Source organism: Leucoraja erinacea, chromosome 1 (assembly GCF_028641065.1).
Source record: "Leucoraja erinacea ecotype New England chromosome 1, Leri_hhj_1, whole genome shotgun sequence".
Taxonomy (NCBI): domain Eukaryota; kingdom Metazoa; phylum Chordata; class Chondrichthyes; order Rajiformes; family Rajidae; genus Leucoraja; species Leucoraja erinaceus.
In genome coordinates, this window is record NC_073377.1 from 104,877,016 (window position 1) to 104,888,656 (window position 11,641).

General features: G+C 43.2%; 1 protein-coding gene across 2 annotated transcripts in view; it reads left to right on the top strand.

The window, feature by feature from the left end:
- The window catches only part of LOC129700275 (protein transport protein Sec24D-like), a 147,380-nt gene extending 141,457 nt beyond the window's left edge, over positions 1–5,923 (top strand). For both annotated transcript variants that reach the window (XM_055640624.1, XM_055640629.1), the window contains exon 23: positions 1,272–5,923. In XM_055640624.1, the coding sequence (XP_055496599.1) occupies positions 1,272–1,412 (141 nt within the window). In that variant the 3' untranslated portion in view covers positions 1,413–5,923. The remainder of the gene's footprint in view (positions 1–1,271) is intronic.
- The last annotated feature ends 5,718 nt before the right edge of the window (positions 5,924–11,641 follow it).

Genomic DNA, 11,641 nt, shown 5'->3' on the forward strand with positions numbered 1-11,641 from the left:
CAATAGCAAGAATGCCCTTCCACAAATTAGGTGACCAAAACTGCACACAATACTCCAGGTGTGGTCTCACTAGGGCCCTGTACAACTGCAGAAGGACCTCTTTGCTCATATACTCGACTCCTCTTGTTATAAAGGCCAACATGCCATTCGCTTTCTTCACTGCCTGCTGTACCTGCATGCTTACTTTCATAGACTGATGTACAAGGACCCCCAGATTCCGTTGTACTTCCTCTTTTCCCAATTTGAGGCCATTTAGATAGTAATCTGCCTTCCTGTTTTTGATACCAAAGTGGATAACCTCACATGTATCCACATTAAACTTCATCTGCCATGCATCTGCCCACTCCCCCGACCTGTCCATGTCACCCCGCATTCTCATAGCATCCTCCTCACAGTTCACTGCCACCCAGCTTTGTGTCATCTGCAAATTTGCTAATGTTACTTTTAATCCCTTCATCCAAATCATTGATGTATATTGTAAAAAGCTGCGGTCCCAGCACCGAGCCTTGCGGTACCCCACTAGTCACTGCCTGCCATTCTGAAAGGGACCCGTTAATCCCCACTCTTTGTTTCCTGTCTGCCAACCAATTTTCTATCCATGTCAGCACTCTACCCCCAATACCATGTGCCCTAATTTTGCCCACTAATCTCCTACGTGGGACCTTATCAATTGCTTTCTGAAAGTCCAGGTACACTACATCCACTGGCTCTCCCTTGTCCATTTTCCTAGTTACATCCTCAAAAATGCCAGAAGATTAGTCAAGCATGATTTCCCCTTCGTAAATCCATGCTGACTCGGACCGATCCTGTTACAGCTATCCAAATGTGCGGCTATTTTATCTCCAGCATCTTCCCCACCATCGACGTCAGGCTAACTGGTCTATAATTCCCCGTTTTCTCTCTTCCGCCTTTCTTAAAAAGTGGGATAACATTAGCTAACCTCCAATCCACAGGAACTGATCCTGAGTTCCAGTTACGGTTGTTAATATTTATATTTTTTATTATGTTAAGACTACATTGCACAGTTTATAGCATTTTCTAGACATGCTGCATTTCCCCAAATTCTAAATGTGATAAAAAAAACTCTTCGTTGTTACCTTTGAATTCTGACTTTTATGTTTCAAATTAAGCTTTCTTTCACAAAAATGACAAACACTGTTGCAGATTTATATTCATATACCATCATGATGAATTGTATCAAACTAAGGAGTTGACAATATATTCTACAGCATTGAGTTTTAAGTTTCATTTTCTCCTCTTTTCATCTGCAGTTGATAATATTAAAGCAAAAAGAGAAAACGGAAGGAATTTTCAGGCATTTCCTAGTAGAAGATAAAGGGATCCATGGAGGAGCTTCATATGTGGATTTCCTCTGTTCCGTACACAAAGAAATTCGCCAGCTTCTTACCTAAGACCTGCCTCAACCCAATTGCCAGGATTGCCTTATCATTCAACTCTACAGGAGAAGGGGGTTAGCGAGAATGGCACACAGTCAGATTATGCATTGTTGGATTTTCTTCACAGCATTTGTCAACAGTACCAGTGGCTTTCTGAAGAAGACAACTAATTTGAACGTTCCTGGATTCTAGTTTTTACTGTTTTTTAGTAACACTGTCATTTTAATCAAAGTCTCTGATAATGAAATGGTTAGTATTAATTGCTGTTCTTTCGTTGCAATATCAGGAACCTGGGCAGTAACAAATCGCAAGATGGGTACCCAGCAATATATCTGTCAGGTGCTTTTTGTAAATATTTAATCCTACCACCAAATGAGTGGTCCTGATGTGTGGCAAGAGAAAGCAGAGCAATTTGGTAAATCATGCACAAAAACCTGTGACATCCTCCTTTAAAATATTGTTCTCAGTTGCCAACAATATCTTTATATTCCAAGACTTTTAATATTCTAATCACAATGTAGTGGAGTTTGAGTGGACCAAAAGCCTATGCAATGTCTTAATTTTGATTTGGTTATATTATCTATAATTAAATCAGTCAATATTTAGTATAGGCTCTCCAACATAAAAGTGATTAATAAGTAATGACCAAATATTTGTATTGTGTTCTTCCAGTCAATTACCCCTAATATCAGTCCCCTTAAGTTTGTAACCAGGATTGGTTAACATATATGCTGATGTATATGCTCAGCTGCCAGTATATGCACACTCCTTCACTCTATGCGACATCTTCAGAACTTATCTTCCATAAGAGTTTTTAATAATACCGGTACCAAAGCAGAATAAGGGAAATGTCCAAACCATGTTCCATTTCTATTGTTCATGTATCCAAACCTATCAGGACGAATCGACAAATGAAACATGTATTTTTATTTTAAGGACCACAATCTTGGATTATCCTCTTACTGTGAGTATTTCCCTGTTTTGCCGGTGTGATTAGACAGTGTTGGACATTAATAATGGACTTATGCTAAATTTACTTCACAGCAGAATCTTGTGTTCAACCACGTACATTTGTGTCAGATTTCCATTTCTGATGAACTTTCAAATTTTTACAAGTGATCACACATGGAATACAGCACAAATGTTTGCTTTCTTAGGTACAGTATTAAGTAATATGAAATTATTTTAAAAACTATTTCATTAGAAGATAAAATTACAATTCTTTGAGTTTAGGTGTAATGACATGATTTAGTTAAAGCCTACAAACCTCTCTAGTCACTTAATGGTGGTGAAATAAAGTTTCCACTGGCTGTGGAAACAAATGTGCTTGACTGAGATTGGATTTTCACATTCAAAGGGTTGTGACTGTGATGCCAGGGTAAATGTTCAATCTTTGAAGTTTTTCAAGAGAGCAGTTAACACGTCTAGGGATTTCAGGGGATTTGAAGGACATGCAGATTGTGCAGAAAGATGGAATTAGGGTGGAAGATCAGCAATGCAGAACAATCTCAGACATCACTCCTGCTAGTTTTTGTATTTTTATGCCGTATCAACTGTGTTGATTTGTATTGTGTTCGTCCTGACAATTGGTGATCATTACAACCTTTGAAGTTAAAGTATCTTCAGAGAGGTGGAGCTAGAGTGGTGAGCAGTCAGCTCAGTGCTATTCACTAATAAGTAATGTTTCATAAAAGAGGATGTCAACTAAAATACAAAGCACTCTCTGGTGTTTAGAAGAATGCGAATGAGTCAATTGAAACTACATTCTCTGGCAAACAAATAATCTGCAGATGCTGGAAATCTGCTATAAGCACAGAAAATGGCAGCAGAAAAGGCAGCATCTGTGGAAATAGGAACAATCAACATTTCAGGCTTAAGGCCCTCTCATTCACAATTCTATTAGAGGGTCACATTGGCTGCTTCTCCTTCCACGGATGCTGACAGACTTGACATGCGATTCCGGCATTTTTCAAAATTCTTATGGGTCTTCATAGGGTAAGTGCTTTCCCTTTGACTGGAGAATTTGCAACCAGAATATTAAGGGTATTTATGGAGATTGAGGGAATTGAGGGATATGTATTTAGCGTGGGATAGTTGTGTCCAGGTAAAAGAGCTGCCTGGTGTTATTGAATGGCAGAGCAGGCCCAAGGGGTCATATCATCCACTCCCACTTCGATTTCTAATGTTCTTATCAAAGTAATAAAGGAGACTGGGGTTTGCATCATATGATTGTAGCAGTTATGTTTGGATTGAGTTCACCAGTTCCACCTCATGGAAGAATGTAGGAGGGCATCTTATCTATGTAGGTTTGGCAAGCACATCTGCCAGTAGAGGATAATCTCAAGACCCAGCTAGCCAGCAAACCCAACACCTGCCCTCCACTCTCTTCATTTAAAAAAATACCCTGGTCAATCATGATCTAATATTGCAAAGTGGTCTGAATTAAGTATTGGGCTTGAGATTTGTTTGTTTAAAAGGTTTAAAGTCTTTATTAAACCATGTGCCTTGGATGAAAGGAGCGTGCCCATTTAAAGGGATACCCGGCGCAGCATTAAAATGAATAGCACACACCATTTCAGTGGCCACTATCTGAAAATTGTCCTGCTTAACGCAAATTCAAGTCTTTTGGCTGTTCAACAATTATAAGGCAGACTGGAAAGGCAGAGATTGCTACAATTTTCTGAGGGGGTTTCACCAGTTCTCTACTGGAATAGTTACCCGAGGAAATTCGCCCTCTGCTATATGATGTCGGAAACTAAATACGCACCATTACAATTGACTAATTGCAAACATTCAAATTAGACGAGTAGGACATAAAGTTTTAATGCCTCACCAGAAACAGGATGCAGAATGTTGGATGGGAATTGGTGTTAAAATCCGTTCTCCAACCAGTGCTTAGTATTAGTGAGCAGAAAGGCAGATAATTCCCACAGTAATATCAGGTGCTTAATCTTTTAAAAAGCAAAACAAACACTAAAGGTATGTCATATATACAGACAAATACAAACCACTTGAAAAGGTTAAGTAGCTGTATTAAAGATGATTTTCATTTGTTTTACATCAGAGGTAAAATAATACAACTAGATCTGATATGGTTTTCCAGCATTTTCCAGTTTAATTTCAAAATTCTTATGGTGCTTCAAAGGGGAGTGGTACAGGACATAGAAACATAGAAAATAGGTGCAGGAAGAGGCCAATCGGCCCTTCGGCCTTTCGAGCCAGCAACGCCATTCATTGTGATCATGGCTGATCGTCCCCAATCAATAACCCGTGCTTGCCTTCTCCTCATATTCTTTGATTCCACTAGCCCCTAGAGCTCTATCTAACTCTCTCTTAAATCCATCCAGTGCCCTCTGTGGCAGGGAATTCCACAAATTAACAACTCTCTGGGTGAAAATGTTTTTTCTCACCTGTCTTAAATGGCCTCCCCTTTATTCTAAGGCTGTGGCCCCTGGTTCTGGACTCGCCCAACATTGGGAACATTTTTTCTGCATCTAGCTTGTCCAGTCCTTTTATAATTTTATATGTTTCTATAAGATCCACCCTCCAGTGAATACAAGCCTAGTCTTTTCCATCTTTCCTCATATGGCAGTCCCGCGATCCCAAGGATCAATCTCGTATGGTAATGAAAACCTGTATCAACCGTTTAACCGTTTGTTGTTGCATGTGCACAAAAATGCTGGAGAAACTCAGCGGGTGCAGCAGCATCTATGGAGCGAAGGAAATCGGCAACGTTTCGGGCCGAAACCCTTCTTCAGACTTGTTGTTGCATGTGGTTGTCAAGTTGTAAAAAATTGTGATTTTATTAATTGTCCTTTAGTAATTGCTTCAATTACAAGATGGTGCTGCATAGTACACAAAAGATGGACTAATTAAGGCCATTGGTAAATTACTTTTGTAATTTGTGAAAAGATTAGATCCTCAAACAAATTATCAAGCTTGTTGTTGTTATTCATTCATCACCAGCATTCAGTGACCAAGGGTTTGAAATAAGAAAATAAAATGTCAGGAAGAGCCTTTTACATATTTAATATATTCAACCAATGTATCATTTTGTATTGTAATATCCAAAAGCACGCTCATAGTTATAAAATTCTGCAGTGTTAAATCATAATCTTATTGCCAAAGTAGCATTGTGGTCTGATTATCTAGGATGATAGTGGTTGCATTTCTAATTCTGTACGTAAATGGGAATGTAACATTAAGCAAAATATACATTCAAAATACTTTTAACGTCTGGCTTTGTAAAATCAAAAAATATCTCATTTTTCATTGTAGTCACTTGCAAATGTTAATTATTTTTTTAAATTGCAGCTATTTTTATGATGAATAGTTAGCCGAGACAAGAGATAATAAAGTACCTGCAATTCAGACCTTGGGGTGACTATTCTGTCATAGCTTTTATTATGCAAATTTTTATGCTGTCCGTAATTATGTGAATAAAATAAACAAATAAATGTAAGTGCCTTGCCTTTAAAACCTTCACCTAGTTTTGTTATATAAATAAATAGTACCTTCCACATTCTCTGGATGCCTCAAACTACTTTACTTTCTGTGACTTTGGCATTGGTTGATTATTGTCATGTGTACCAAAAAACAGTGAAAAGCTTTGTGCGCTATACAGTCAAGACATACTGTACATTGGTACAATCAAGCCACATAACACATGTAAAGACAAAAATAGAATGCAGAACGTAGTATTACAGCCTTGCAGCAGTTACGGAGGTAATCCAGTTAAATTCTAGGTAGACTAGGTGATTGGCAGGGGCGGAAAACCCGGGGGGGGGGGGGGGGGGGGGGGGGGGGGGAGAGGGGGGGGGGGGGAGGGGGGGGGGGGGGGACGGAGGGAAGAGGGGGTGGATTGGGGGAGGGTTGTGGGGCTGGGGGGGGGATCCCCCAGGGTCGACCCCGGTGGGGCTCTCTGGGGCTGTAGGCCGGTGGCCGGAATGCCAGATGCGAGCCCCACGGGTGGCCATACAGGTCGGCAGTCAGACGCGAGCTGTGCCCCCAGGCCCACAGCCAGTGCAGGGAAGCAGCGCTAAACCCAGCTCAACTCTGCCTGTCCCGCCAGGTTAACCTGCCTGGGCTTGCGGGAAATATGACCAGCGCGGAGAAGCAGCGCTGGTGTCCCGTCAGTCCAGACAGGGCTGTAGATTAACCCGGTGAGCCAGGCAGAGTTGAGCTGCATTTAGCGCTGGATTGAGCCTCCGAAGCCTCGCGCATGTGTGTGTGCGCATGCGCGCGGGGCCGCCAAAATATTCTGTCCCCCGGTTTACTCCATGTTTTAATAGCGAGTTCCGTGCCTGCTGATTGGGACTACATCCTTAGCATATGATACAACTGCTCGGTTGTCTGATAACAGCAGGGGACGAACTGTTCCTAAATCTGGTGGTTTGTGCTTTCAAACATTTGTATATTCTGCCTGGCGGGCGAGGAGAAAAAAAGGGAACGGCCGGGGTGTAATTGGTTCTTGATTATGTTGGCTGCTTTCCCAAGGCAATGTACAGTGTAGATGGAGTCAATGTGCTGATGGTGAGGGGGTTGGGGAGGGATAGTTGGTGAGACTGGTTTGTGTACTTTTAATGTGTTCCCACCATTTTATGACTAGTAATCCAGAAACATGGAATAAAATTAAATTCTACCAAGGCGGCTTTAGAATTTAAACTCAGCTAATAATCTGAATTTGGAAAGAAGACCACCAACACGTCGTATTAATGATTAGTAATAATGATAAAAGATTTTATCATCAATACTCAACAATAACTTACTCACCAATGCCCAGTTTGTGGTTCATCAAGGTACCTTTTACTCCAGATCTCATTACTGCCTTGGTATTGACTGAGTGCGGCGTAGGTTTACAAGGTTAATTTCTGGGATGGCGGGACTGTCATATGCTGAGAGAATGGAGCGGCTGGGCTTATATAATCTGGAGTTTAGAAGGATTAGAGGGAATCTTATTGAAACATATAAGATTATTAAGGGTTTGGACTCGCTAGAGGCAGGAAACATTTTCCCAATGTTGGGGGAGTCCAGAACCAGGGGCCACAGTTTAAGAATAAGGGGTAAGCCATTTAGAACGGAGACGAGGAAACACTTTTTCTCACAGAGAGTTGCGAGTCTGTGGAATTCTCTGGTGGAGACCGGTTCTTTGGATACTTTCAAGAGAGAGCTAGATAGGGCTCTGAAAGATAACGGAGTCAGGGGATATAGGGCGAAAGCAGGAATGGGGTACTGATTGGGGATGATCAATGAGGTAGACTGGTTCAAAGGGCCGAATAGCCTACTCCTGCAGCTATTGTCTATTGTTCAAACATGGGCCAAAGAGCTGAGTACCTGAGGTGAAGTGAGGGGGATTGCATCAAGGCAACATGAGCTGTTGCTTGAGCCCAAACATCTTCAGCTGCTTCATCATAAACTAGCGCATAATGCCATTCATTGCAAGGCCAGAAGTGGGGATATTCACTAATAATAACTAACAATATACGACTACTCACAAAAAATCAAATAGTCCATGCCTAGACAAAATTCAAGTATGGCAACCCTCTACAATGCCAGGCAATAGCCAACTCCAGTAAGATAATGTCTAACTCCATACCTTTGATAGTCAATGCAATATCACTGTCAAACTTCCACCATCAATATCCTGAAGAAAGGCACCATAAAACAGAAACTCAATTGGACTAGCCACAGAAACGTGGTTACAAAGCATATTAGAGGTTGTGAGCCAAGTAACTCACCTCCTCTGCCTGCAAGGCACAAGTCAGGGGGATGATGGAATATTCTCCATGTGCATGGGTCAGTCCAATGCCAACAATTGTAAGGAACTTGGCCATCCTTGACAGGGACACTAATCATTCATTTCCTCCACTACTAACACCAAGTGGCTACAGTGTGCAGGCCCGAACAAAGCTTTTCAAAAAAGGGGGGTGGCATGACAGGATTACAAAAAAACGCAATGTGAAATAATGTGCGCATAGCGCACATCACGAGCGCGAAGCGTGAAGTCCCTCGATGCCGGGGTCCAGGACCCGCTTAAGGGCCCTGGAAGCTCAGGGGTTTTAGATGCTCTCTGATGCATTCTGAGCCTTGTTTTGGAGCATTTTTGCACCAAATGTATGACCAATATTTCAGAAATTAACAGGAATCTGAGGTAGCTTTTTCACACAAAGGGCGGGGTGGAAGATTGCAACCTTCACGTGGTCCGCCCTGTTTCGACTAATGCAATCAACTAGACGTGCACAAACAGAAGATCAAATAGAACAAGTTGTCCTACAACTTTAAGCTGTGCATGCCACATGAAAGAAGAAGACACAAAGGGTGCTGGGTGTATGTAACGAGCTGCCAGAGGAGGTAGTTAAGGCTGGGACTATCCTAATGTTTAAGAGACATCTGGACACATACATGGATAGGACAGATTTAGATGGATACGGGCCAAACGTGCGTGAGTGGGACTAGTTTAGATGGGACATGTCGGTCGGTGTGGGCAAGTTGGGCTGAAGGGCCTGTTTCCACACTGCATCTTTCTATGAATAAAAAGTGAAGAAGAAAAATGCATGTAGATAAGTAGAGCAGATTTGAAAGAGGAGTGAAATGTAAAGGCAGAGAGGTTTATGGGTGGAAAGGATGCGGAGAATGTGACTAGGTGACGTTTCACAGAGTGCTGGAGTAACTCAGCGGGTCAGGCAGCATCTGCGGAGAATGTGAATAGGTGATATGTCACAGAGTGCTGGAGTAACTCAGTGAGTCAGGCAGCATCTGTGGAGAACATGGATAGGTGACATGTCATAGTGCTGGAGTAACTCAGTGGGTCAGGCAGGATCTCTGGAGAAAAGGTATAGATTATAGTTCGGGTCAAGAACGTTCTTCAGTAATATTCATGATGTGACATGCATAGACATTCCTGAATGTTACCCAAACCATTGTGAGCTACTTTGTTACGGTGCTTGCCCTCTCCTATAACATCTCTGCTGCCTTGGGTGATGCAGGACAGGATACAAGCTTTGGGACACAGTGTGAAGCTGTTGCCGTCTGTCCCAGCCTGATAAAAACCTGGATGGAGTGGATTTGGAGAGGATGTTTCCACTAGTGGGAGAGTCTAGGACCAGTGGCCACAGCCTCAGAATTAAAAGTCATTCCTTTGAGAAGGAGAAGAGCAGGAATTTCTTAAGTCAAAGGGTGGTGAACTGTGGAATTCATTGCCACAGACAGCTGTGGAGGTCAAGTCAATGGACATTTTGCAGGAGGAGATTGATTGATTCTTGATTGATACGGAGGTAATGGGGAGAAGGCAGGAGAATGGGTTTGAGATGAAACGATAGAGTCATAGAGTGATACAGTGTGGAAACAGGCCCTTCGGCCCAGCATGCCCCATCTGCACTAGTCCCCCCTGCCCACGTTTGATCCATATCCCTCTGAACCTGTCCTATCCATGTACCTGTCGAACTGTTTCTTAAATGTTGTGATAGTCCCTGCCTCAACGACCTCCTCTGGCAGCTTGTTCCATACACCTACAACCCTTTGTGTGAAAAACATACCCCATAGATTCCTATTAAATCTTTTGCCCTTCACCTTAAACTTATGTCCTCTGCTCCTCGATTCACTTACTCTGGGCAAAAGACTCAACCATATCTATTCAAATCATGATTTTATACACCTCTATTAGATCATCCCTCATCCTCCTGTGCTCCATGAAATAGAGTCCCAGCCTACTCAACCTCTCCCTATAGCTCAGGGCCTCTAGTCCTGGCAACATCCTCGTAAATCTTCACTGTGCCCTTTCCAGTTTGATGACATCTTTCCTCTAACATGGTGCCCAGAACTGAACACAATACTCTGAATGCGGCCTCACCAACTTCTTATGCAACTGCAACATGACCTCCCAACTTCTATACTCAGCCTGACCCGCTGAGTTACTCCAGCACTCTGTGAAACGTCACAGAACAGGGCAAGATTAGCAAGTTTGCTGATGATACAGAAGGGAGTGGTTTTGCAGATAGTTGAAGATGGTTGTGAAAGATTGCAGCAGGATCTGGATCAATTAGCCAGGTGGGCAGAGGAATGGTTGATGGTTGCATGGTTCCTTGAAGGTCGTGTCGCAGGTATATCAGGTGGTCAAAAAGTATTTTGGCACTTTGGCCTTCATCAGTCAGAGTATTAAGTATAGAAGTTGGGAGGTCATGTTGCAGTTGTATAAGATGTTGGTAAGACCGCAAACTTCAGCTCTGCTTTTAATACAATCATTCCGCAGCAGCTGGTGGAGAAGTTGGAGCTATTGGGGGTTGATGCTGGCACATGCAACTGGGTCCTGAACTTTCTATCGCAACGGCAGCAGACAGTCAGGGTGGGCAGTAGGACATCAAAAACCATAGCCGTGAGCACTGGCTCACCCCAAGGCTGTGTCCTAAGCCCCCTGCTGTTTAGTCTGCTGACACACGACTGTACTGCTAGACTCAACAACAACTTCATCAACAAGTTCGCTGATGACACAACAGTGGTGGGTCTCATCAGTGACAATGATGAATCGGCGTACAGGATGGAGGTGGAGCTGCTCACAGGTTGGTGCAAATCCCACAACCTCATTCTCAACGTGGTAAAAAACTAAGGAGTGGTGGTTGACTTGGAGTGGGGGTACACCTCTGCACATCGATGGAGCTGATGTGGAAAGGGTCAGCAGCGTGAAGTTCCTAGGACTACACCTGTCAGATGACTTGACATCCACGCCCAACACCACCGCACTGGTCAGGAGAGCCCAGCAGCGACCACACCCTCTCCGAAGACTCCGTAAAGCAGGTCGCCCCACTACACACCTACGGACTTTTTATAGGGGGACAATCGAGAGCACATTGACCTACGGGATCACTTCCTGGTTCGGGAGCTGCAAGGCGTACGAACGGCACCAACTAGACATTCTTTGTGAAGACCGCCAGCAGGATTATTGGTGCTCCACTCCCTTTCCTGCTGGACTTATACAGGAAGATATGTATCAGCAGAGCCATCTCCATCATCAAAGACCCCTACCATCCATCGCATCACATATTCTCCATCCTGCCATCTGGGAAGAGGTACAGGCGCATTAGCTGCAAAACCAGCAGGATGCTCCTCAGCTTCTTCCCGCAGGCTATAAGACTGCTAAACGGACTTTGCCCCCTGCCAAAGTATCGCGAACCAACCACCAACCTGGACACACTGCAGCAGAGCCACTGTTGTGCCGCTGCCGATCGGAACGCCTGTTGAATGTTTAGTAG